General features: G+C 34.3%; 2 protein-coding genes and 1 long non-coding RNA gene across 3 annotated transcripts; 1 reads left to right on the top strand and 2 right to left on the bottom strand.

Moving 5' to 3' along the window:
- Positions 1-3,051: 3,051 nt before the first annotated feature.
- On the top strand, positions 3,052-7,743 carry LOC128177540 (uncharacterized). Its single transcript, XM_052844277.1, has 3 exons — positions 3,052-3,904; positions 4,152-4,372; positions 5,779-7,743. Exons 1-3 carry the CDS (start codon positions 3,144-3,146, stop codon positions 6,555-6,557), a joined length of 1,761 nt encoding a protein of 586 aa, XP_052700237.1. The 5' UTR covers positions 3,052-3,143; the 3' UTR covers positions 6,558-7,743.
- A 555-nt stretch (positions 7,744-8,298) lies between these two features.
- On the bottom strand, positions 8,299-10,914 carry LOC128178265 (uncharacterized). Its single transcript, XR_008242933.1, has 2 exons — positions 10,636-10,914; positions 8,299-8,724 (listed from the first exon to the last, which is right to left on the bottom strand). It is a non-coding gene; the product is annotated as an uncharacterized LOC128178265 (long non-coding RNA).
- Positions 10,915-14,709: 3,795 nt separating this feature from the next.
- LOC128178854 (acidic fibroblast growth factor intracellular-binding protein-like) lies at positions 14,710-23,505 on the bottom strand. Its single transcript, XM_052846232.1, has 10 exons — positions 23,366-23,505; positions 21,041-21,239; positions 20,054-20,180; positions 19,115-19,215; positions 18,543-18,676; positions 18,006-18,114; positions 16,952-17,021; positions 16,388-16,474; positions 15,486-15,583; positions 14,710-15,109 (listed from the first exon to the last, which is right to left on the bottom strand). The coding sequence occupies exons 1-10, from the start codon at positions 23,445-23,447 to the stop codon at positions 15,028-15,030; spliced, it is 1,089 nt and encodes a 362-aa protein (XP_052702192.1). The 5' UTR covers positions 23,448-23,505; the 3' UTR covers positions 14,710-15,027.
- Positions 23,506-26,557: the final 3,052 nt, after the last annotated feature.

Genomic DNA, 26,557 nt, shown 5'->3' with positions numbered 1-26,557 from the left:
AAGGTATTTGCAGTCTCAAAAAGGTTTTTTTATGATTAATTTGACTGTTATTTTCAAGGCAACTTTAACTTTTTCCAAAATCGTTCCGGAGCGATTCTGCAATTTTCTGCTACATTACATGTATGGGTATATGGGAGACATTTTAACTGTAGTGAGGGCCTTTCCCGAGACACAGATTATTCAAACTAAGGAAAGTGTAGTGAAATTAATAGCATTATTGTAGGCTTATAGCTTTAATTGTTATGTAAATGTCAGTAATAAGGTGTGTCGATGTACCTATTTCGTAAATGTCCGGTATGCAATGTCAACCCGTGCACGCACAGTTCAAAGTCTAGTATCATATATATCTTCATAAAGCATTTCATTTAAATTTATAAAAACAAAAGCATATGATATGCTATGATATTTCAATGATATTCAATGTTATTGATATAAAACGCTAAATGATGCTATGCTATGATGAATGAGAATCAAATTATATGCTATAAGATTCCAATGGTATATAATGTAATTCCAATGCTATGCTATGGAATTTAGATAACATATCATTGGAATTACATTGCATAGGATTGGATCTTATAGCATATCATGAGGAATTTTCGTTGATTATTAATCATCGAAGCTTAATTGAGAAAAAATGAAAACAAATTGGTAATCTTCAAGTACCAATGATTTTTAAAAATATATAAAACAAAAGACAGTATTCTTCCAATTTCTCGATTAAAGACCAAAAATTCGAGTCTATTATTTTAATATAGTACTATAGATTACATGATATGGTATGCTGTGCTAGGTTATGTTATGCTATGATGAATGAGAGCATAGGAATCTTACAGAATTCCAAAGGAATCTCATATCATTGCATGCTTATGAATCTCGAAACATTACTTGTAATCTCATAGCACAGCATAGCATGAGATTGTAATAGATATGCATAAAATGAGGGTCAAATATCATAGCGTAGCAATGATATCATAGCATAAATAGTATAAAAATGCAATGATATGAGATTTCTATGCAATGCTATGATATCTCTATGCTATTATTAATTTGTTAAAACAAATTATTAATTTGTTATAACAAATTGATAACTTGTTATAACAAATTGATAACTTGTTATAACAAATCTATTACCTGTTAAAACAAACTACTAATTTGTTATACCAAATTGATAATCTGTTTTGTTAAACTTTCATGTTAAATACTGAAATCTGATTGGTTAAGACGCAGTTAATAATATTTACTATTACCCTCAGCGTTAGCAACGCACTTGGCAACGGGTAACATTAAAAAATGTTACATGCGCGAAAATTATGCGCGTACGGTTCGCTGTAGAATTCACGTTATTCCTATATAAAAGCAGTAAAATTTTCTTAAAAATTTTAAAAAAGACATTCAGTATAACAAAATAAATAGTGCCTGTTTGGGAGGATAACAGTTGAAATTGACACCCCTCGAAAACCATTGTCAACCTCCGCTTCGCGTCGGTTGACAATGGTTTTCTCGGGGTGTCAATTTCAATTGTTATACTTTCATGTTAAATACTGAAATCTGATTGGTTAAGACGCAGTTAATAATATTTACTATTACCCCCAGCGTTAGCAACGCACTTGGCAACGGGTAACATTAAAAAATGTTACATGCGCGAAAATTATGCGCGTACGGTTCGCTGTAGAATTCACCTTATTTCTATATAAAAGCAGTAAAATTTTCTTAAAATTTTTAAAAAAGACATTCAGTATAACAAAATAAATAGTGCCTGTTTGGGAGGATAACAGTTGAAATTGACACCCCTCGAAAACCATTGTCAACCTCCGCTTCGCGTCGGTTAACAATGGTTTTCTCGGGGTGTCAATTTCAACTGTTACCCTCCCAAACAGGCACTATTTATATAATAACAAATTGATAATCTGTTGTAACATATTAATGATTTGTTAAAACAAATTACTAATCCGTTATAACAAATTAATAAAAAATACTGCTGCGGCCCTAATATTGCCTAAAAGACGCCATGGTGAGGAAAAAAAGCGTGCATGTAAATATTTACATTTTTTCTAGTTTTGCTGACAGTACAATGGACCTCTCGACAATTATACAAACAAAAGTAACTTGTTTTTACACCAAACATCAATTTGTATAATTATGTTCGGTGTTTTTAATCCCTCATCTGTAAATACTTGCAACCGTTTTGGTGAGATTTGTCAACAGCTCTTAATCATTATCAATCTAAAATCCCAGGGAAAATAACAAATCATGTAAATGGGCCAACTTTAAATTAGGTAAGAAAATAGAATTTATGTGGTATTTTATTCAGATGATTAGATATATAAATCAATTAATCAAATGTGTATTTAACATCAAAATATGGAGCAATGTTTGGATGATTTTGTTCAATATAACAGTTAATACCCTCGGGTTGTACATTGTATTTGAACACGAAAATCCAAAATGCCGTATGCATGTAATTCCTGACGAACTGTCCGTTATTGTACATATGTAGATTTATACATTTATAGATATCAATATTTGAATGGTTGAATTTAACAATAGATTCCGAATGCAACATACATGAAAAGACATTTCTGGAAGAACATTAAATTTAAAAAAAAAATTTGATATGTTAAAAAAATTATGATTTTGATTTAAAATGACTGAACAATTAGATATATGTTTAATGCGTAGTTTGAAAGCTATGTTTAAACAAGTGATCGATACAAATCAACACGATGGAGCCCCTGGGTTCTACACACCGTCATTTGAATGGTTCTCTTATGAAACAGATTTACCAGGTAATAGTAAACCTCCACGGGGATATAAATAGAAACTTAAAAATACACTTCTCGTTTATTGGTAAAAATCAGACAATTTAAATAAAAACAATAAAATTAATTGCGTTAACAATAAACATCATCATGGAGTGAGCTAAAATATTGATGGTGAAGATACCATCAGTTACAGGAAGCCACGGGATAGGTGCTCTCGAAATTACTGGACAATGGAGGTTTTATGTTTTGAGCGTGTCGCCATACTCGCTCAGGTATGACATACATATGAGTCATTGCGTTTTTCAAGGTAAGCGGATTTTCCTACTTGCGGTTTCACATCCTGCGTGGCTTTTGTTCTGTTGTTGTTAACTTCGGAAGATGGGCGACAAAGAAGCTCTAACTGTACAAGAAAAAACGAACGATGAAGATATGGATGGAAAAGTGGAATTGCCACCAGGAATCAAGGACATGGATTTAAAGAGCAGTGTTGTATACAAAGGCCAGCAAGAGAAACCGAAAGAGCTTGCTAAGGCGGCCATGGCTAGACGAGCGATCTCTGTGGATGATAATGTTCCTGAAACAGAATCCAAAGATCAAAAACCAGTCGCAGATGACAGCAAAGCGAAAGTAGCGAAAACCCAATCCCTGGAGAATATACAAGAAAACACCCCATCTGATCAACACCCGGCCCCGGACTACGATACTGCAGAAAACGAAACAGTAAATAAACCCCTCCTTTCCCCTCCAGCTGAAGGGGAGGTAACTACTGAGAATGCTGATGACGGCAACAATACCTTCTGTTGTCTCACAATCAAAACCAAACCCTCTGACAAACCAGATTGGCCGCCGAAATTCCAGATTAAGGACATTATTTTGGCTTTTATTGGTTTTTTGACTTTTGCGATTGACTACGGTACAGACATTCGGCTGTTGATCTACTACTACACAGAACAGAGATGGTCCCATCTGTATCTGACAGCGGGGTTCATCATCGTGCCCTCCGTCATATCTGGTATTATTTCAATGATCTGGTACAAGATGTACTACAAGAGGGACATACGTCATGAGTACAAGCATGCCAGGACCCTGTATCTGTTTAGGATCTTACTTTCGTTTCTTCAGCTGGGACGTTTGTGGAGGTAAGAATGATAAGGTTTGCTTTCACTTTGAACTAACTGCTATATCACATTATTGTAGCAATTTAACTTTCGGTTTGAACGTATTAGTTTATTGTAGTAAATGTTCCAGAACTTTTACTAATCCCTCCTCTAACCTAATCCCAGTTTAACCATTGCTAACTGTTCTGGCTAAATCGGTTTTATATACAGTTTAACTCTATGACATCACACCATATGTTTTTATGATAACTGTGTTTGTGTATTTCAGACAGGCGGAGTACATCTACAACGCCTCACACAGCATCAGGATGGAGAGGGACAAGGAGAACAGTGCCAAGGCCCAAAGACTGCGGAAGCGGGCGACGGAGGAGAAACGAGACGCCACCATTCTGGGACTGATCGACGGCTTCCTGGAGTCTGCTCTTCAACTTATTCTTCAAATCTTCATAGCGGCCGACAACCAATATTACATCACAGATTTCCCTATACGTAAGTAATTACAGATCCTATCTTTTAAGTTTTAACAGAGAAGTTGGACGGTGTTGTGTTTGAATATATCTAAGCAACACAGCGTTACAGCCTACCCATTCATCCCTCGTATCCATGTCACTCAGTATGATTTAACCTATGTGACGTTAGCGTCTGACAAAATCGCTTGAAGGTTATCTGAATAACTGTTTAATGTCCCCGACCAGTCGACCGTTATGAATTGCCTTAAATAAAGGTTAATTTAAAAGCACCGGGTGTTACCAGATGGACGAATATACTTGCAACTGAAATATAAATCGGTCTCTGCATAGTTGTCCCAAATCCATGTAAAGTCACCTAGCTTTAGCTATACATGTAAATATGCATGGCTAAATTACGCTTTCTAGCTACACTATATACTACGTTTCATCACACTGCTAATTCATATTCCTATTTAAACACCTCAAAGAAAAGTTTCCTGTTGGTATTCTGTAAAACAATACTTCCCTGTAGTTAAGTTCTGGCTGGTCGGTGTTGCCTGATAATGATTCAATGGCCTCAAACAGTAACTGGTGATATACTAGTATGAGTGAAATATCCTTGGAGTCGAAGAGACAAGACAGAAATAAATTATTAAAGTATATAATTCAAACAAAAGAAGGTAAACCTGAAATCAGGATTAAATTTTTAAATGCGTTTCCTCTGTCAAAATTATTGTAAAAGTTAAAAAGTATTGTACAATATTTAAAGACGTGTCTGACCATTGTTCAAATTGCAATTGTTTTACATAATATTGTAAAATCCACATGTTTAATAAAACATTAATTCGGTTATTATAAACCAATTGTATAACGACGTTAAAACTAATTGATTAGCTCGTGAACCCGGGCCTGCCGTCTCCAACTTTTCTCGGTTAAGTTGATACTCGGTATCAAGTCTGAGTTTTGACCTCGGATTTACGTACTTTTCTCACAATGATTTGAGTTTAGGACTGAGTTGACTAATTATATAATAGTGTTGTGTTGTGCATGTACTATTCATAATTAATAGTCAGGATTTGATACATGGTGCACTAATATGAAATATGAGCAGTCAAATCATATGATCATATCACCTGTATTTAATTTCAAAGGAAGATAAAAATTATTACTAATAATAGGGCGGATGTTTAAAAAAAATCAACTGCTCTAGAAATACCTGTACTTCCCTAAATGCTTCAATATATTGTATATCAAACAGTGACCGTTCCTTCCCAACAAATAGTGAGGCATAAAATGTGTAAACCAGTGAACAATATAGCTCATGAACCTTCTGGTGTATTTCTTACTGAGTTAAAAAGATAATCTTTCGGGTTTTTTTGTGGTTCTTTTAAAATAATTCAATACATCACCAAACATTCTTAATATACTGTTTATGGCGTGTTTCAGTGTCCTCTCTGCTGGCGTCGTGGGTTTCAACATCGCTGATCATAACGACCTACTATCGAGCAAACAGGAAGGCCCAGAAAGACAAGCAGAACGTCGACTATGTGTCCTCCTTCTTCTATCTCCTCTGGCGCATGTTTGAGTTGGGCCCCCGGTACATCCTTCTGGGGCTGTGTGCAGCCTATTTCAAGCCCTGGGTTTTCATTGTTGCCGTACCGCATGTAATTTTTGTCGTGCTGTTGTATCGTTTCACGAAGGCGGAGTTAGCCGGAATTTGCGATGATCCATCCGAGGAAGAACCTGCAAAGGAAAATGAAGCAGTTTCGGCGGAAAATGGCGATGTTAAAGCCAGCGGAACGGAAACGGAAAATGGCGATGCGACTGCCGGGGAAAATAAAACGGAAAATAAAACCAATGACCAACAAGGCCAATCCAAAGGGTGCGGAGTGCCTATTCTCCAGTATGCTTTCTTGGTTATTCTTGGATTTATTGGTTTGTTTTCGTTCATCAATCTGAAGGAAGGTAAAACCAGATATTTGACCTTTATCTACTACGTGGTGTACTACGCAGAAAATCTGGTTATGGTGGCGCTGTTAGTATGGCTAGCAGACGACAGACTCCCGCCTCCCGATTGTTACGTATTGGTGGTGGCCCCGATAGGGATCGTGGGTCACGTGATCAGTGCAGGGTTGTTCTACATGTGTTTCCATCCGCAAACAGCTGGAGAGAGGAGAATCATTGCACCAAGAGTAAAAATAAACTGCCCGATTTTACGAAAATGAGACGTCATTTTATGTCCGTTCTTCATCATAAGCATTAATCCATCTCATGTCCATCCAAGAACTAACTTAATATTTAAGCATAATGTACATTGTTTACGGCTGATATGTTTTGTAGTATAGTTTATATTTGTTAAATTTTGCCTTGTTTTATCGACCGGTTTAACATTTTTTACATGGATATATAGAGGTAATCTATCACATGATAATCAAATGACGTTTTACCAATGTATTTAACATTTGAAAGGATAGGAAAAACTCCACACTTACTATTCATTATGATTTAATGGGACTCTGACGCCTACACTGTAACAGTAAATGGTCTGTCTGAACTGTGCGGATAATTTCAATAATTTGTATATAAAACCTTTGGAATAGATACCTGTATAATAACATGGTAATAAGAATTGCTTTACATGTAACTTACTGTTTCACTTTAACACCATCTGCAAATGTCGTAATTGTCTGCAGTCGTTAGATGCTATTCAGCAAAACATAATGTTTAGTTAAGTAAATAAACTGATTCATTTTTCCTCGTTAAAGGAACTCCTTAAATTTCGTAGTATAATTGCTATTTTGTATGATTATTATGTTTAATAACCAAGTATCTGTTTACTACTTTAGTACTGAAATGTTTGATGCTAGATGCAGGCGAATTTAACAGTTCAATTTTATAGGGTCCATGGTCAGCTTGCCAAGATTATCACCAAGCACAGAACTCGTTCATATTAACTGTTTGTTTTTGACTTGATACTGTCAAGGTTTTGGTATCTAATGCGTAACACCTTGTTGGTTGATTATGGTGTTCTCGAATCAGAAATCCTATTTTTTTTTTAAAATCCTATTTTTTAAAGCGTGCTTTAAATGTGTCTTGCGACCTTGTTTTTTGTCAATCAGTTGTGTATTTTTACTCTGTATGCTGAAATGCTTTAATTTGTTTTCGTTTTTAAAGATATGCCTTGGGGTGTATCTTAATGGCGGTATATATCTGATGTGTATCGTATAGCAATTAAAACACACTAAATCATTTTGGAAGACAATCATGTGTTGCAATACCACCAAAACATTTGTGGTGGAAAATTTGTTGTCAAGATTTTCTCATTAATGTAACTTCTACGTCTGGTGAAAATGTATTTTGTTGTTCGCCTAGACTTTAAATAGTTGTATAATAAAATAATCGTAAACCGTGTCAATGCAGTAATACATAAAACAGAAAGAACAAAATTTTCAAATGATTTTAAATATATTAGATGTTTCCTTGCTCAACCACCTTGCAATCATCGTTGTTCGCGTATTCGTGATTATTATTAACAAAATTACGTTCCCGCGAACTTTTTATCGATTTAATGAATCACGTCCTTACCGGAACTCCTACCGACAATACCATCCCCTCTCACGGGCCAGTGATTTGTTGGCTACCAAGGAACATCCCCAAGAAGTGGTTTTAAAAAAGGCGGCCACTTGACCCGCATTGATGCGCATCTATATTATCTTGTGACTTACTAGTACTTGTTTTAATAACTTTCATCTATTGGGCAGAAAAAGATTCTCTCTCTCTCTCTCTCTCTCTCTCTCTCTCTCTCTCTCTCTCTCTCTCTCTTTCTCTCTCTCTCTCTCTCTCTCTCTCTCTCTCTCTCTCTCTCTCAGGTGATTGGATACAAGTGTACACAATTTCACCTGTGTTTAGTCAGAAAAAGCTGTATAAACCTTTTTCACACCCTTCCCCCAAGTACACATGGTCAAATATATTTGAGAAAGTTTTGTAGAATTTATATGATCAACGAGAAATAATAAATAAGTAATGTTCATGAAACAGCATAAAAAAACCACATATTCTCACATGAAAAGACTGTTTTGCATTGAATTTTCATCGTAGCGGGCCGCCATCTCTTTGCCGTCCTTACAGCATGTTGTAAACATATTGGTCCTGCATTCAGTATCATTCATATCTTGACACAAATTTCCGGTGAGAGTGAAGTGGTATGGTTCAAGTAAATGACAGCACTGGTTGGATGCCTGCGGACACGTTATTACATACTCTCCAAATTTGTCCTGGCACCACTGGTCGGTAAAGGTTTGAGAGACGCGCTTGGAAGCTGGAGAAGACCATGTTCCTAGCAGCAACGAAGCAAGACATACAACGGCTAATACCACGTACGTAGAATTCATCCTAGAAATGAACAGGTGCAACGCATTACTTGAAATGATCTGAAGGATGTTTACGCAAAATTAATAATAAGAACCACCCAGTCGAAACTGTAAAATTACAAAAATGAAACAAATTTTCATGCAACACACACTGATAAATGAAATCATGTACAAATGTTATTTTTCTATTGTTAATTGATGATTTAAAAAAAAATTTACTCTTTCCATATAATGTACATTACAATGTTTATTTTAAATGAAATGAATGACTACATGCAGATAAACAACGGCGTTAATGATTTTTTGGGAGTTGATTTCAATCAATTCTCCTATGCAGTTACTCTGGCAAACCGAAAGTGAAATAGTGTTTGGACCTAAGCACAAATCATCACCGCTGACAAAACTAAGTTCTTGAAAATAATCGATAAATTTGATGTAATGTGTGATGAAGCATTGTTTTTCAAGGAAACCTATTTATAGATACCTTGAAAATAGTCAGATTTTAAATGGCACGAACAATTTAGAAATCTTTGTAGCCGTGCGTAGGAAACTATTTATAGATACCTTGAAAATAGTCAGATTTTAAATGGCACGAACAATTTAGAAATCTTTGTAGCCGTATGTATTCCTACGCAAGAGTTCAATATAGTCTTCTTCAACCAGACACTCGGCTGTCTCCGTAAATCTCCGACCAGCAGAGAGTCTCTCTTTTGATTGTCGGAGATTATCGGAGACAGCCGAGGCTCTGGTTAAACAAGACAGGAGTTCAATATTGCTTGGATCCATACAATAAAAAATCATTCAATAAAATCAACTCCCGTCAGTACATCAGTACTTTGATTTAAAAATGTAAACAAGAATACCTAAAATAGGAATATGATATAGTCTTTTTATTCATTATTCTCATTAAATATTTTACTATTAATAAAACTTTATTTTGAGCTCAATTACAATTACTCAAATATTATTAAATCAGATAGCTTGCAATACCACCCCCCCCCCCCCCCGAGTTTTTTTTCCAAAGCTACCAAAATAAATTATGTGTATATGTCACTTTAAAAGTATGTACATGTAACAATTTATGAAAGGGCGGTTTTCTGCATTGGTATCAATTGATATGTGTCATGAAAAGATATATATATATATATATATATATATATATATATATATATATATATATATATATATATATATATATATATATATATATATATATATATATATATATTAAATCACAGCCTATGCTGATACAACAAAGAATTAATAAAAAATAAAGATAAATTTTACATTTTAAATTAAATACTGCAATATAAAACAATTATTTGGAGAAACGTTTGGCATATGTACTGTTGAAACGTTCAGCAGTGAAGTTCTGGAAACAAGTAGCCAATGACAAGACTATATTTTTCTTCGCGAAATCATCAAATTATTACTCGCATAACGAAACGAAATATACGAAATATTTGTATAAATATAGCTGTGCACATCTACAATAAGTTTAGATCCATTGTCTAATCTGCATGCATTATTATATTATATCTTTTAGGTATAATAATCCCCTTGCAAGTGAGAATGTGTATATTTCTGCATTGAAAATGTTTACCGTTTTAAAATTTCTGTAGTAGTCCTGGATTTCTTAAAGCTAATATTTGTAAAATTCAAGATCAGTAAATACACGCAAATCTGTCTGAAATATTCAGTGAATATCTGTTATTCTTCGCCTTATCTGTAAATATACCTATACTTGTAAGTTGTTCGAACTCGCCTCTAATCCTTTTGTTTATATTTCAAACAATAAAATTTATGTTTTCCCCCCCAAAGCTGCCATTTAATACAAGTACTGAATGAAATAGTATATACAGGTATAGTAAATTAACGAAGAGATAGCATTTGCAATTAATCAAGCAATGTATGCTTAATGTTAAAAACCTACCTTGAATGTTGTACTTTCTCTCTCCTCTAATTCTACTGAAATTTAAACAGGTAACTGTGGAATGATCGTTTAAATAGATTACAATTGTTTTCTTGCCTGTAGTTCTTGCGTGACAGATGGTCTTATATGTCACTTATGCTTGCAATATGATAAACGGCTTCTTAGTGACGTCAGGTGGGGTTTAATTGGCAAATGAAAATAGTCTCATTAGAGGATGGTTAATATACCAACATCATAGGAACACCCTCCTTGAATGTGATTTGGTTGATCATTGGTAGGCTGCCCCTCTGACCACGTTCATAGTTGTGGCGTTTTTCTTTCAGTAAACATTACTTGTGTAATAAGTCACAACCTAAAGGATTAACTTTTCTATTCATGAATTAATAATCTTTTGTGAACTTTGTACAGATATAATCACCGCAGCTGTGATGGTAAAATTCAGATGGCGCTTTAAAAAAAACTAATTATATAAAAGCTGCATTTGAGACAGGACATACATTTCTCGAGAAATGAAAATATTTAAAAAGCGACGCCAAAAAATTCATTATAATTATTACTAACCGAGATATAATGATATAGGTTTGAAATTCACAAATTATTGTTTCAAATAAAGAGATTGATCTTGGATATTTCACTGCGATGTTACCACAAATTCGACTTAGATATGAAATTGTAGTTTTACTTTAGCAGAAATAATCGTTTTAATTCTAAACTTAAAAACGTCTCTTTCTTAATGCACACATAATCATTCAGGTTCTGAAAATCTACTTAAAAGGTGTAATGCTACACCAAAATTGTATATTATGGATCGTTAGAGTATCATTTCTGAAACATGGTTTCGTTGTTGATACATGCCCTTGATTATTTTATACGAATTTTTTGTATTTTTACGAAAAAGTGAAAAATCTTTATGGTTGCAAGAAACACTGTAGAGTTAAAAATTTGGTATGAAAAATAATAAAATCATGTCCAGTAATATCAATAAGACGTTTTACTTTTTAAATTAAAAACATTTATGAAAAAAAATCTTTTGTTCCTATAGTTTTTAAACCTATGGATAAAACCTATAAAAGAGAGGTGTTTTAGAGATTAAATGTAAGACAAACATCTTTAAAAAAGATATTGATTCAACTCGGCGAAATTTAAGAAATATTGATAATTTTCAAAATTTACTGATCCCGATTAAAAGGGCATGGTCACGATATTTGTCAATTTTTTTCGTTCTTCAAGTTTATAATGCTTCATTAAGGCATTTCTATCTGAGTGTCAGTGGTCGAGTTATAAGTTATAAGTCTGAAAGCTCACATGTTTTGTTTCGTAAACAACGTGTTTGGTTATATTTTGAATGCTGATAAGAAAATTCAATGTTTAGTCCTAAAATGAATGTGACAAACGCTAGGAACTGTGTTCAAAACGGATTAGCATGTAGAAAAAAAATAAGCTTAGAGAAGATCTTTTACCGGTGTATTGAACAAATGTAACCCAAAACATGGCACGAGCCTTGTTTACATAACAAAGAATTGTAATTTGATTGATCGTTAGAAATGTATTACTAGAGCATCGTAAACAATAAAAAGTAAAAAATAAAATTTGACCAAAATCGTGACCATGCCCCTTTAAAAACAAACTGATCCTGGTCTAAATTGCCCCAAAAATTAAATTAAGTTAAATTGAGTTTCACTCCCCGATGTGATTAACGGAAAACTATTTTGTTTAAAGACTGTCTCTGTTGCGGCGGAAAAGGGAAGGGTCTTTTCGATATATTTTTAAATATTTCATTAACCAAAAACAAAGCATGCATTATAAGTGACATTTCTTATCTTCAAAAGAAAGACAGGTGAGGTTCTGAGACTTGCACGATGGCGTCTATAATCATTATCTCCCAGTCCCTAACGCTGACAGGTGAGGTTCTGAGACTTGCACGATGGCGTCTATAATCATTATCTCCCAGTCCCTAACGCTGACAGGTGAGGTTCTGAGACTTGCACGATGGCGTCTATAATCATTATCTCCCAGTCCCTAACGCTAACAGGTGAGGTTCTGAGACTTGCACGATGGCGTCTATAATCATTATCTCCCAGTCCCTAACGCTAACAGGTGAGGTTCTGAGACTTGCACGATGGCGTCTATAATCATTATCTCCCAGTCCCTAACGCTGACAGGTGAGGTTCTGAGACTTGCACGATGGCGTCTATAATCATTATCTCCCAGTCCCTAACGCTGACAGGTGAGGTTCTGAGACTTGCACGATGGCGTCTATAATCATTATCTCCGAGTCCCTAACGCTGACAGAAGTCCAGCGGATGGAAATAAGCTTCGGATAAACATCGTTCCTACCCCAGTTGGGGGCTTTCACGACCAGAGAAAAGGAGTAATAACAGAGTTATAGCAGGACAATACAGGCAGATGTCATTTATATTACTAAATACAAATGAAAAAAGACATACCAGGCATGCGCGGATCCAGAAAAAATCTGAGATGGGACTTCCCGACACCCCGCCCCTCTAGATCCGCGCATATTGGGTAACATTTCTACTGAGGTCAAAAGTGTTTTTAAAGAATTCTTCTAAAATTGAGGATGTTTTTTTTGCTAATTTGCACTTACTTGTCTATATTAAGGGTTTATTTACCCAGAATTAACCAAAAGAACACTTTGATTATTTGTTTGCGTTTGATAATTTCAATATGTACACAAACTTGCAAATTTTTTAACAGACATCGCCCCGCGGCTAACCATACATCCAAATTACCAAAATCTACAATTTGTTCTCAGTTCATGGTTTGGGGATTCAGATCACGCTGCCATCTGGCAGACTCCACGCACTGGCGTGCACACGTGTCTTTGACGTTTTATTTATGACAATCAATTAAAAAATATTGTATAAATTGAATTCTTAATTTATTACGTAGGAACATATGCTACCAAAAAAAAAAACGAAAAAGAAAACAACGCTCAGGGTTAATAAAAATAATCCCGAAGCATAACAGATTACCAAAGTGAGTTCACCGATATCGTTGCCGCGCAGTAAGGCCCATATACAGAGGAGTTTTCTCCATCGCATTACTCTTCATGACATGGATAAACTGCGTTCAAAATGTACGTACGTTTATCTCTATTAGAAGATAACAGGAGTACGATTGCCTTCCAGTCAGTAATAAACAAAAGTTTAAACAGTGACACTGTTTAACTTGAAGTCCCGAAAGACAAATCATACTGTTCAATAAGTCAGACAAATGATGCTGTTCAACATCCCTACAGTGTTGTACAGAGCAAAGGAATAAGTGAGGTCACCAGATGCCAGTGCCAATGATCTCATGGGAGTGGCGTTAGAAGTAAACTTAAAAGTTGGGGAGGGGGCTAGAATTATCAGAAATTTTGACAAGCAAAAACAAAAGTTATGGTTATGGCTTACTTTGCAAAAAAGTGTGTGTGTCTGCGGGTGGGTGGGGAGGGGTGTTGAATGTTATGTTTAAGAGAGTAAAAAAAAAAAAAAACACCACGCCAAACCACAATAACGGTGCTAGGACTGCTAGGGGTCATTGTTAATTCAAAGCTACAACACCATACAACGAAAAGAGAAAACCACCTCATGAAAAAAATTAAATAAATTTTATTTCTTTATAAATTTATGAAGGAGTCTACATTTCAATTATATTCATGTACTATTCATAAAATGACCAAATTCAAAAAACTGACATGTGAAATTTGCTGTTAAAAATAATAGTGAAATGATCTTCAATATATCTAAAAAAAATATCTGTGTTTGAATAAGAAAACTTTAAAGCATGTATTTATAATTCCTTAGACCAAAGTTGATAAAATCAACTTTAAACTAATGACCTTGGATGCTTGTAGTACATTAATGCACACTATAAAAGATTAAACGTGCTTGACCTAATTTGATAGTTTTTGACCTATTTGCCTGAAGGTCATCTTGATTTATATTATTCAATAAACATCTCAAAGTCATCATACATCAGAATCCATCAATGGATTGATCGCCCTCCGTTTGCTTAATATGCAAACCCTGCAGGAAATGTACATACGAAATGTAAAATGATTGAAAATTTGGGTGAGCTTTGATTCTTTATTGTTACATCAATCTTGTACATGTATATCAAACAGTCTTTGTAATAGAATAAAGCTTGCTAACGAGGTTTGTTTCTGTATATATTTTGTCATCCGACGATGATATTTTGTCTGCCTTCATACATGCGTATCCTTTCAACAGCGATGGATCAATAGCCACTTTATTCCAGAGTTTGACAACTTCTTATGAACACTTTGTCATGTACTTATCAAACTCCACATATTTCAGGTCACATTTTTTGCAATCATCACTTTCAGTTCATCACAGAGTGTTTACCTGAATTACAGGTGAATGTTCTATCTCAGGTGTGGTAGATCTGTAGGACACAGAGTTTGAGTGTCTTCATGTACCTGTCCCACACAGCAAGCATGTGAGGCTGAAGTCTGCAACACAAACAACAAAATCTACACATCTCTCCTAGTTATCGTAGATTCGTAATTAAATGCGAGGAATTAATATCCTATATAAAATTAAAGAAATTGCGAGATAAAGATCATGCAAATTTTAAAATCTCACTTTTATTTTTCTGATATAAATAAACTCTGATAAAAATTTGGCGTTTGCGATGTTATGTTCTCTCAATTTGATGGAAAATGGCTGCATCACAGAATTAAGTACTGGCGTAAAATAAGGAATCTACAGTACTACCAGTTAAGTAAAAAATACAAAACACAGATGTGTAACACATGTACAACAAAGAGTGTCATGGCAAATGAATTAAACTGAGGCTAGCAATCCTGTATTAATGTGAGATTTTACCTGAACACATCCATTCTGACGATCGTGTCTTTGTAGGCGTTGAGGAAAGCCTCCATGTCTGATCCAGACAGCCCTGCTGACATACAGGGCTCCGTCACCTGTAGGATAAAAACACAACACTTTGATTTCATCAACACAAAATATTTTATTACAGTATCACAACACATAATAGCAGCACAACACAATGTGTTCATAAACAGAGCATACTACTTACAGCAACATAAAAATGCTTACCAGCAAACTAGAGCAACACTGTGGGTTATATCTGTATTCAAATTTTGGTCAAATGAGACAGGTCTGTTTTTAGTTTTATTTCCATTTCTGTTTATTATTTTGCTATACCTGTATATAGCATTCCTATTCTAGTCAAAGTGTTATATATGTAGAATCATTCTTAACACCTAGGCTAGGTTTACCTGTGTTATTGTACTTGACACAGTGAAGGAAATTAATTACAAATTAATTAATAAATTACATCATATGTGGGACAATTATGCACAGAATAAAAACACTTCAGCATTACTAGTAATTCAAGTTTAACTTAATCGTTCCTGTTGACTATTTTTACCATGCCTCTTTACTTACCTTCTCCAACTGGTTGCATGAGCCATGACACCTGTATCTCTACAGGGACACACCCTAAGTTTACCTAGTCTATTGTAACTGCATATCACTAACATCTGTATGCAGGTATTGCTATTTCTTATACATGTACCTACATTACCTCTCAATACTTCAGATATGTGGCACTAAACTTTTTAAAGTGAATACCATTTTATCGAACTATGCAATCATAAAATCATTTTTTAAGTTTAAAATCTGACCTCCACCTAAATGATAATCCATCGACACATAGATCTGTCCAGAACTAATTGTTTTTTTAAAAATTAAGATGTACTGACCTTCTCTACTAAATCCACAAAAATGTCTCGGACATCTTTGCTATGATTGAGACCACAGGCAATGTTTATTATGGCTTTAGAGTTATTCTACAACAGAAAATCTAACAAGTTTCAAACCAATTGGAAATTGAAAACATGCAGATAAAATCATGTACATATTCCATTTATCACCCTATTACCGATAAGTATGATGGAAATGAAAATTTAACAATTGACAATTGAGACTAAATTGCTATTGGTAAAAACCTTACATTGATGATAAAAAAATGTCCATTGAACAATTTACAAATGATAATTAGTGTACTTCCATGGTCAGTTATAGCTAAAAGAGCCCTCTTTTTATTGATCAGCAGATTACTGTATAAACATTAGAAATGTTTCCAAGAGAAGGAAATGTATTCAGATGTAAAAATAATCAAAAACTCATGATGCATTAATTTGATATTGTTGAAATAGAAAAAAAAATACCAAGTGTACAACCAATTGCAGTTAGAATCACTAAAGTTTATATATGGAAATAGAGTTTTGATGAATGACTTGTCAAAAAGTGAAGTGTGTCTTTACCTTGAAGGATTCCTCGAGCACTTGTCGTGATTTCTTTGTCAACGATGGCTTTAAATGACTGATAACTTGCCTATGGATTGAAGAAAAAAATTTCACAGTTTCTCAGCCACAGTAATTTGTGTCTATTTTGTCTGTGGGAGTACTAGAGCTGAGCACATTATATATATCACTGACAGCTGAACAGGGGCATCTTCTTTGATGAATCAAGAAACACGGTCACCGCTAAGCGGTGCATCCCCTCACCACAGGAAATCATTCTTGAATATAAGTCATTCATGCATTTAGGTAGCTGCAGGTCTGTAGCCCCCAGTTGCCAAACCTATTTTTTTCCAAACATTTTCAAGTAAATTGTGTAAAGTTCCCATTAATTATCTCAAAAAACAATTCATGATCAGCCTTGGAAATGAAATGGGTTTATTTTTTAACAATCCAAAATATCTGTGGGTAATTAAAAGTTTGATGATTCTAAGTAGCATTGTTTTCCTACAATTGTGCCAATATTATTTTGTACACTAACATAACAGAAACACAATAATATACACACAATCAGTGATGGTTTGTCCCTTCACAAGGAGATACAACTGTAAATTCCTTTTTTAATTCCGCGATTCCACTGTTTTGTATCAAATCGCGAGAATATGAAATCAGGGTCACCAGTTTTTGTTGTTATTTTCTATAGCTCAAAACAGATTGAAAAATGAAAGGGAGATTAAAATCCATGAGGATTGCTTCTCGCAATTTTCCGTGGAGATTTATTACTCGTATTTAATTGAGAATCTACAGCAATAGATACATGTATGTAGATATTGGCAGACCAACATGTGTGCATCAACAATTCAAAAGGATTTTTTTGGGGGAGGGGTTGTTTCAGATCTATTTCTAATACATTTAATTCTAATACGTAAATTTAATAAGTTTGACCACAACACTCCCCCCTAAACGATCTGCACATAATCAATAACAAAGGTATTTGCCGATAAATTTCTTGAAGGAGCGGAGTTTTAATGTTGTACATGTACAAATAGTAAAAAATAAAAACATATTGCTGTTTTACCCTTTGTGTTCATCCAGAACCTCTTTCTCTGATATCATTTTAAGTTCTCTCAGATCATGGAGAAATCCCCGATCTAAATCGACGTCCATATCTGCATGTACCGTGCACTCTGTAATTTAACAAAAGAAAAAAAAACTTAGCAATGCACCAAACAAACTAATCTGCAGGCAAACAAAAGAAATCTAATTTATCAATGATCAGTAAGCGAACAAAGAAAATATAATTTATCAATTCAAAATACAAATGCCTAAAAAAAATCTTATAACCTACAATGCTGTACAAAATTGTATGAAATTGGTAGCGAGAAATAACACTTCTTATTCTAAACACCAGTTTTCATGGTGTTACAGTTTGATTGAATAGATTAATAAAGAAATTGTAAAGAATAAAGCAGAGATTGAGCAGAGTTGTAATTGACTATCCTATTAAACACATGTACTACATGGATCTAGCATTAGTAAATGATTTAGTATACCTTTATAACTCATGTTTCCACAACTTATGTTTCAATTTATTGCAAGTAATGTTTCAACTCACCGACGGAACTGTACGACCAGTTGGTGATCATCTGATTGGCACAAAAAACAAAATCCTCGAACGACAAGTGACTCAGTTTTTTCTTTCCTGTTTCAAATCTGTTGTTTGCTATGAACACAATGGCTGCATATTGCCTAAATATGTGAAAAATTGTTTGGTTAGGTTTAATTATTACCGGAATAAAATCTGTTAGTAGTATACTGTAAATTCTTTATATTACGCGAGTACTTAATTTCTCAATCCCGCTGTTATGTATCAAATCACAAGAATACGAAAATCGCGAACACGGAACATTTATCCATATTTCTTTTAGCTCCAACCTCTTAGAAAATAATGGCAAGGTTTAAAAATCCGCGAGAGGTGCTTTTCGCAATTTTACGCGGAAATAAAGTCCTCACGTTTAATTAGGAATTTACAGTAAAACACGGTTAAAGCGAACACATTTATAATGAATTGACGCTTACGGCAAAGTGTTTTGCATACCCTATGCTTATAACAAAGCAAAATCGCTAGTCCCTGGCACTTCATTAAACGCATGTTTTACTGTATTTCACAAAAAAAAAACCCTTTACCTGGCTAGGTCCTCTGAGAGAAGATAGTGAGTTTTGATATTTTCCACCAAGGACCCCATCATCTCTTCCACAGTTTTAAAGACCCGTTTTAAGTTGTCAAACTACAAACATGTCAGTAAAACCATAAATACATGCATTCACAATTCATTTATGAGGCCATGGAGAAATAAATTTCTCGTCAGTGTTTCTCCAAAAGTAATGACAAAGATGCAATAAAAATATGTCCAAAATGTCCAACATTTAACACCTATGTACATGTATATTATTAGAATTACTCAATATTTAAATAAGAATTACCAGTATAATTGTGCAAATTTTGATTCATCATTTGTTATAATGTGGCACATTTTAAAACTTTATGGTATGTCTATATTGTGTTGTTTCTGTGGATCAACCCTTGTGCAATTATGTAAAAATGCCTCTTTTTTACTCAATAGTCATTAGTCATAGAACCGATACAGGGTGACCATCTAAAATGAACAGAACAATATGAATTGTTAGGATTTTCTCCTCAAGTAAACTACAATGTATTGGTATTGCTCTGTTAATTCAATTGCTCTGTTTAAGATGATGCACCAGGTATTCTCTAATACACTACTTCTTTGAATTATTTTATTCTTATATTCCCTTTTTGTAATGTAACGGTAAGCACAGGATCTTTTCCCCCAATGAAATGACATGCACAAGAATGTTAGGCCAGTACACCTTGACAAGAAAACGTTTTGCCAGTTCATCCTGACAAGAGAACACTTTGCTGGGACATCCTAACTAGAGAATGCTTTGCAGATACATTGTTACAAGAGAACGTTATGGCTGGACATCCTGACTAGAGAAAGTTTTGCTGGTATATCCTGACTAGAGAAAGTTTTGTAGATACATTGTGACAAGAGAAAGTTTTCCTGGTACATCATGACAAGAGAGTGTTTTGCCGGTACATACCTGCCTCCTACAGCTGCGAATTGGGATCCTGGTTTTCTCGCTGACATCATCCATGTCCTTTCTGTTTCTAGATGATAGTTTCCGTCCTAGTATTTCTCTTACCACCACTGAATCAAACTGGTAGTACCTAAAGTAAAACAGATCAACAATTACATTGTCATCAATTTCACTGACAGAAATACATGTATTTCTTTTGTATAAGACAGTACCAATTATCATTCATGACTTTTAGTTCATTACCAGATGAACTTAAAATTTCAAGAGAACTGAACTTAACTGTAAAACATCACATCAAATAAAGCTTAGATATTTTGTATCGATAATTTATTGACAAAAGATTTTAAATATAGTCATAACTTATCACGTAAATGGCTGCAGAACTGTACCTTAAGGTCAAGATCTAGTAAATGAAAGGTGCCTACAGGTTTATAAAATTTAAGATATAAATTCTTTCAGTGATGCTTGATAACAATAGCTTTATTTGATAAGGTGTACCGGGGCAAACATTTTTGATAAACACAATGAAAAATCATGTTTTAAACAGTCATTTTCAATGAAATATGAAGGAAATAAAGAAAAAAATTCTGAGTTTTGTCCATTTTTGACTAATAAAATATATCTAGAATGCTTACAGTCTCTCAAAAATGGAATTAAACAAGCTCTTGACCTCCTCTTTAAAATGATGTCAAATTCAATATAGGTATTGGGATTACTTTTCCCATGACCTAACATAGAACATAAAAAAATTGTTCAATTTTCTAGAAAACTCCTTTAAAGCCGTAAAGGAAAAAGGTTCTTCAAATCAATTATGACATCATAATGGTTCTAGCACCAAAAAGACACTCTGGAATCCTTTACTAGATCTTGACCTTAACAGGAATTTGAGGTTATTAAAGGACTGTAGACCTAAATTTTCTGTTGAGCTACAGTGCTGCAGCTCTCATATATATTCATCTTGATGATCATAAGATATAACTGTATCGTTACCTCTCGATAACTTGTCTTTGCATGTCTGTGTCCATTTGATATATCTGTTGGTCTATTAACTTTGGTGGGGACTGTAACAGTTTCTCTAAACCAAAGAACAGCCTGTATTGGTCCTGGATGTCACTGTAAACTATCTCCATGGAAACGTCCGCCTTCTGCAGGACACCACTTTTTTGAAGAAAAAGAGCTGCATCTTGAGCTGTAAAAAGAATTGCAGCAAAACATCAGAGGCTAAGTTTATCTGTATGATGGGGGGCAAATATTCTCAATACACATACAAATGACAGTCCTGACAGATGTACGCTAGTAGAGAAAGTCACATCCCATCATTTAAACTTATCATTGTTAATAATATTTTGTTGTTGAAGATGCTGCAAGACATCAACTTACAGGAAAAGCAAATAAACACAATATTCACAGCTACAAAATCCAACCTCTATCTCTCTAATGATGGTGAATCGCATAACTAAAACACCATGAAAAATTACATTGCATTGATTTTATTGATTTTGTCACATTCATCTTAACTGTTAATGAAAAAAAATGTTGATGAACTATACTATCAGAAACATATGAGGTCCATATTCATTGGTCGAATGCAGCATCGAGATACATGTATTTGTTGCTTTAGTCTGTCCCAAGATATTGTTGCCGCATATTGTCTGAAATTATTTGTTATTTATAAATAACTCTTGATTCAGACAATGTTCATTCAATAGTTTGAAAAAATCCCAAGATTTCCCTTTTGAAACGCCCCCACTAGCTCATCAGGTTTCAATACGTGGCTAAAAATAGAATGTCTACGGGGATTTTGCATCGCGTCAGCCATCATTAAGCCCGGATGATAACTTTGAAAAATTGTGTGAGGTATTCCGAGTGACTTCCGAATAGAGAAATGATGAAAACATTCCCCATTATGAATCTTCGTAGGAAATCTGTTTTCGTTGCTGTGAATTTTTTCGAGGGAAAATTGATGATGTGTGAATGAAGATATCTTGGAAATTTTCCCTTTTATCGATTTCAATTGCACTTCTTTCACATATATGTGTATTTTTATTAAAAATCGTTCAAATATGCAGCATACAGTCGCGTGCCACATATGAGTTCGCAAAATGGCCGCCGTAACATACTTTTTTTTCTGTCAGGTAGATTTAAAAAAGAAAATAAAGCCTATTTTCTACGATAACCAGAATCAAAAAATTGTCCGGTGATTCTCCAACTTTTTCACTGCTTTCGCGGATATTATTTTTTGAGTTATCTCCCTTTGGTAAACAATTATCGTCTGCAAACCGACATGGCACCCAACCGGAGAAAAAATAGGGGAAGGCAGAAACAAATCGTCATACAGATGTCATATGTTGGATATTTTAATGTCTTAAACTGGAAGGATGATCGGAATATACAGCAAAAACTGTGAGGTCAAGTTTTAAATACTAAAGATCGGAGTAAGGCTAAAATTGTAACTCGAAGTAAAAGTTGTTGAAAAAGGGCACCGCTAGATGACCGAATGCCGTTTTAGAGTCCCAAAAAATAACAGAAAATATGCTTTTAAGAACTGAAAAGCTTGATTTACTGCAAGATCAGAGTCTATGGTGTTGAATAAAACCGTAATCAGACTGCTTCTCACCGGTCGTTGTTCGGCACTTTACAAATCGCCGATAGTTTGTCCAAAAAAAGATAACACGAATTCTATGTCCAATTAAATCGTAAAGGAACACAATATCAACGCAATTTTGGGCATACATAACGTTCAGACATTAATATCATTAAACCATAGGAAAAATATTGATTACACAAGTACAAAGGTCAAAAAATGAAACCCGAATTTTTTGTGACCTAGGAAGAGTTGTTGTTTACATTTCGAGTAGTCTCCCGTTTCATTCAATACAAAGCTAAACCTAAAACATTCTATGATTATTTCACTCCCAAGGATATAATACACAGTAACATATATGTCTGCTTAGTCATTTTTACTTTGTTGTTATAAATAATTGGTCCAAAAAATTCAGCTGATGACGAGACATAGGCCTACGTAAACGTCGGCTATTTTGCGAACTCATTTATGGCCAACTACTGTAGATATCTTAGGACAGACTATAGAAACTGTATATGACGACGACTTATTTTGTTCTTTGTATCCGCGATTTTTGATGCTATATCTGAGGTTTAAAATGATTTCCCCCCCAAATTATTAACTATATAGACAGATATAAGAGACGGTGTTAAGTTTTAGACTATCGGAAACCCATGACGCTAGGATACTCCACATCCATATATGTATTTGAAAATTGAACTTAAAGTCGAGAAATAACAGCATGAACTCACCACTATATCCATTTAACCATAAACCAAACAATTCAGAGTCAATCAAAGTGTAATTTCCAACAAAAACGTCAACCGCAGTCATCTTATTTTACTTATGACACGCAAGATTGTCAAGGTACTAGTCTAAGGTAGTCGGTCGACTAACAGCACACTTTTTAGAGGAAATAATTTGTGCCCAGAAAAAACAAAACCATTAAAACGGAGTTTTGTTTTCCGGAAAATACACCAACCACCGAGTGAACCAACAAAGAAAGTTCAATAATACACCAGATGATAGTATGAATTTCTAGAAGAAGATTGTTTCTACATAATTTAATCATATTAGTCCTTTATTTTGATGGTAGCATCTTATATCTTCCAGGCGACCATCATAACTCAAGGAGCTTGTGGAAGGTTTGATTTTAATCAGACTGTAAGTTTATGAAAACAATTTTTAGTCTACAGCTATTGTTAAATGATGTCTTATGCTGTAGATGTGACCTTTTATTTTCAAATATGGAGTGTTCAGTTATTTTATGACAGATCGAAACGCGCACAGACTCTGCGTCAGGTTTCCAAAAGTGTGAAAGGAAATAAGTGTATAAGATGTTAAAATCGTATTAGGTTCAACATTGGCGGATCCAGAGGGGGGGGGGGGGGGGGTTCCGGGGGTTGGAACCCCCCCCCCTTTCTCTGGGACCTAAGAATTTTTTTTGAAAACGTTTAATGCCAATTGAAAGGCAATTTTCCAAACGTATAATAGAAATACTGTAATTATCTCAAATAAATGCTTTTAAAATTGCTTATTTAAAGAATTTCGTACTACGTCCCATGATTTTGTTCTTATAAGAAAAATCCCTATCGATTTTTTTTATCGAAATAAGTACATTGTACTCCCCTTCAGCATCCGGTGTTTACTTCACTGAGTAAACATGTGGAAAATTAAAGAAAAAATACATAAAATTAAGCAGTATCACAGATTTATAATAACATATACAATGTATTTTTCTACTTTATTTCTTTTTAAAAAAATCGATTATAGTTCATACAGTTTTGAACTGACAAGCCATCGAGTAAAACGACGTTCAAATACGAGTACACGCATTCGTTTTACTTTGAAAAGCCGCTTTCAAATGTATTGTTTAGTTAATTAACTTAAATATTTATAATAGATGAGTTTTACTTCGTTTCATACGAAAAATACAAAGACATGACGCGCTTATGTGGGTTATGCTATTTTTCTGGAATGCTAGCTACCTTCATACCCACATGAAACACAAAAGAAAGCCTTTTTTGTTTTGTTTCCAAGAATCGGAAATTCTGTTACAAAAATACCGTGTAAGGGGTTAATATGTAAACCATTATGAAAATGCACAACTTTTTAAAACTTTTAATTTTTTTTTTAATATGATCGCATCTGCACTAGTCCGGATGATGTAGCGCACCCATTACAGAGGTCACATCAAGTTCCCTGGGACGACAATTGCTTTTACCAATGTATTACACACGTACCATCTTTTCAGCAGATAAATTATCCCCATTCTTTTGTTATATCCTATCATTTATACCTTTATTTAAGAAGGCAATCGATAGAAATCAAAATCGATTGATAGTTCAGATTTAAAACATCAAAGAAATAAAAAAAATTACCAAAATATCCATTTTTATATTAGCTTGTCGTAATTAGTCCGAGTTATTTTTTGTTTCTTGGTGTTTCTTTTCTATCAAGCATAGACACACTTTCTCATTGCTGGAAACTTGGGTTTCTTAAGGCTAGATATTATGCAAATTTAACTAAACCAAAACGGCAAAACGCTCAATAATGCAGTGCACTCTGATGTTGAAATAGATGTGAAATAGATATATAGTGATGAGATAAATGTGTATTAAATACAGTTGTATATGCACGGAAAACGTTCAAAAAGTCATTGTTTATTGACAAATGATTAATTTTGCACATATTGATTTTCATCAAATGGAACCCCCCCTTTTCCAAATTGCTGGATCCGCCTCTGTTCAAGGAATGCTTTATTCATATGCAGACAAAAGTAAAACATTCTCTTAGGCAGAGATTAGAAATTTTCGGTAGACATTCAATCGGATTTTGAAAGAAAACACTTACAGTAAATAAAATAAGTTGACTGAATAAAGCAAATTTTTCCAGTCAGTCAACTTAGCTTACATATAAAGATGAAAAAAAATCATCCTTGTCATACAGCTTATAGAACGTGAAACTAATAATAATTTCATTTGTTTGACTGTGTTGGATTCAGAACCACTTAAACAAGATACATTGTATATTGTACTTTGGGTAGTTGTGTCAAATAGCATTGTGACGTAGGACTGTCTTCATTGCTGGCCATTCAACCACGGCTCTTGAAATCAACATTTGTCTGGCTTTAGAGATAAGACTACGCAATCGGTGTTTATTTCGCTTGAAACCACCGTCATTTTTTGCTTGTTTTGATGCTATATATATATATATATATATATATATATATATATATATATATATATATATATACACACACACACACACACACATGTATATTAGTTACAACCGACTGAAAGACCAAGGCCTTGTTAAAATGGTTCTATATTGTTTTTGACCTAATATTGTTTAATGTTATTTAAATTGTTTTATTGACTTCGTTGGCTGGAAAAAAGCATGCTAAAGCTATTTAACGCTGTTGACTGTTTGCATCGGCAAAATCCCCACTGTATGGAAACAAGGACGATTAATACCCATATACAAAGGGGGGGGGACCAAAGCCTTTAAGGATGTTTGCAAGAGTTACAGACCACTGGACTTGCTGCCATGCATCTTTAAGTTTTTTGAAAAAATTAATACTTTCACGCATAGCAAAGCATATCTTGCATTATGCAGATTTTCCAAACTCCCAACAACAAGGCTTTCAGAAAAATCTCGGTTGCTAAACTGCATCCTTTGATCTGCAAGAAACAATATTTCATAATTTTGAACAGAACAACAACGTTTTCTTCAGTTTCTTAGGTACTAGTAACGCTTTTGACACTGTGAAGATATGGAATGACATTTAAACTTTTTCAAACTTGGCGTCAAAACATGGTCTCTGATTCCAAACTGCCACCCACATACTGTTAACTACGTCGTTGTTAGTAAAAAAACAATCAAGGTGGTTCTCTGTGTACTTAAGCGTTCGACAAGGTGGAGTGGTGTTATCCCCGTTTCTA

The sequence above is a fragment of the Crassostrea angulata genome, chromosome 3 (genome assembly GCF_025612915.1).
Source record: "Crassostrea angulata isolate pt1a10 chromosome 3, ASM2561291v2, whole genome shotgun sequence".
In the NCBI taxonomy this organism is placed as follows: Eukaryota; Metazoa; Mollusca; class Bivalvia; order Ostreida; family Ostreidae; genus Magallana; species Magallana angulata.
The sequence above is the reverse complement of the archived record's forward strand: the minus strand, read 5'-3'. Positions and strand labels throughout refer to the sequence as shown.

Excerpts from the sequence above, each read along its gene's own strand:
- LOC128177540 (XM_052844277.1), top strand. The coding sequence starts at position 3,144 with ATGGGCGACAAAGAAGCTCTAACTGTACAAGAAAAAACGAACGATGAA. Across the intron at positions 3,905-4,151 it reads CAGCTGGGACGTTTGTGGAG|ACAGGCGGAGTACATCTACA; the intron begins GTAAGAATGATA and ends TGTGTATTTCAG. Across the intron at positions 4,373-5,778 it reads CATCACAGATTTCCCTATAC|TGTCCTCTCTGCTGGCGTCG; the intron begins GTAAGTAATTAC and ends GGCGTGTTTCAG.
- LOC128178854 (XM_052846232.1), bottom strand. The coding sequence starts at position 23,447 with ATGACTGCGGTTGACGTTTTTGTTGGAAATTACACTTTGATTGACTCT. Across the intron at positions 19,216-20,053 it reads TTCGCAGCTGTAGGAGGCAG|TTTGACAACTTAAAACGGGT; the intron begins GTATGTACCGGC and ends ACATGTTTGTAG. Across the intron at positions 17,022-18,005 it reads GTTCTGGATGAACACAAAGG|GCAAGTTATCAGTCATTTAA; the intron begins GTAAAACAGCAA and ends TTCAATCCATAG.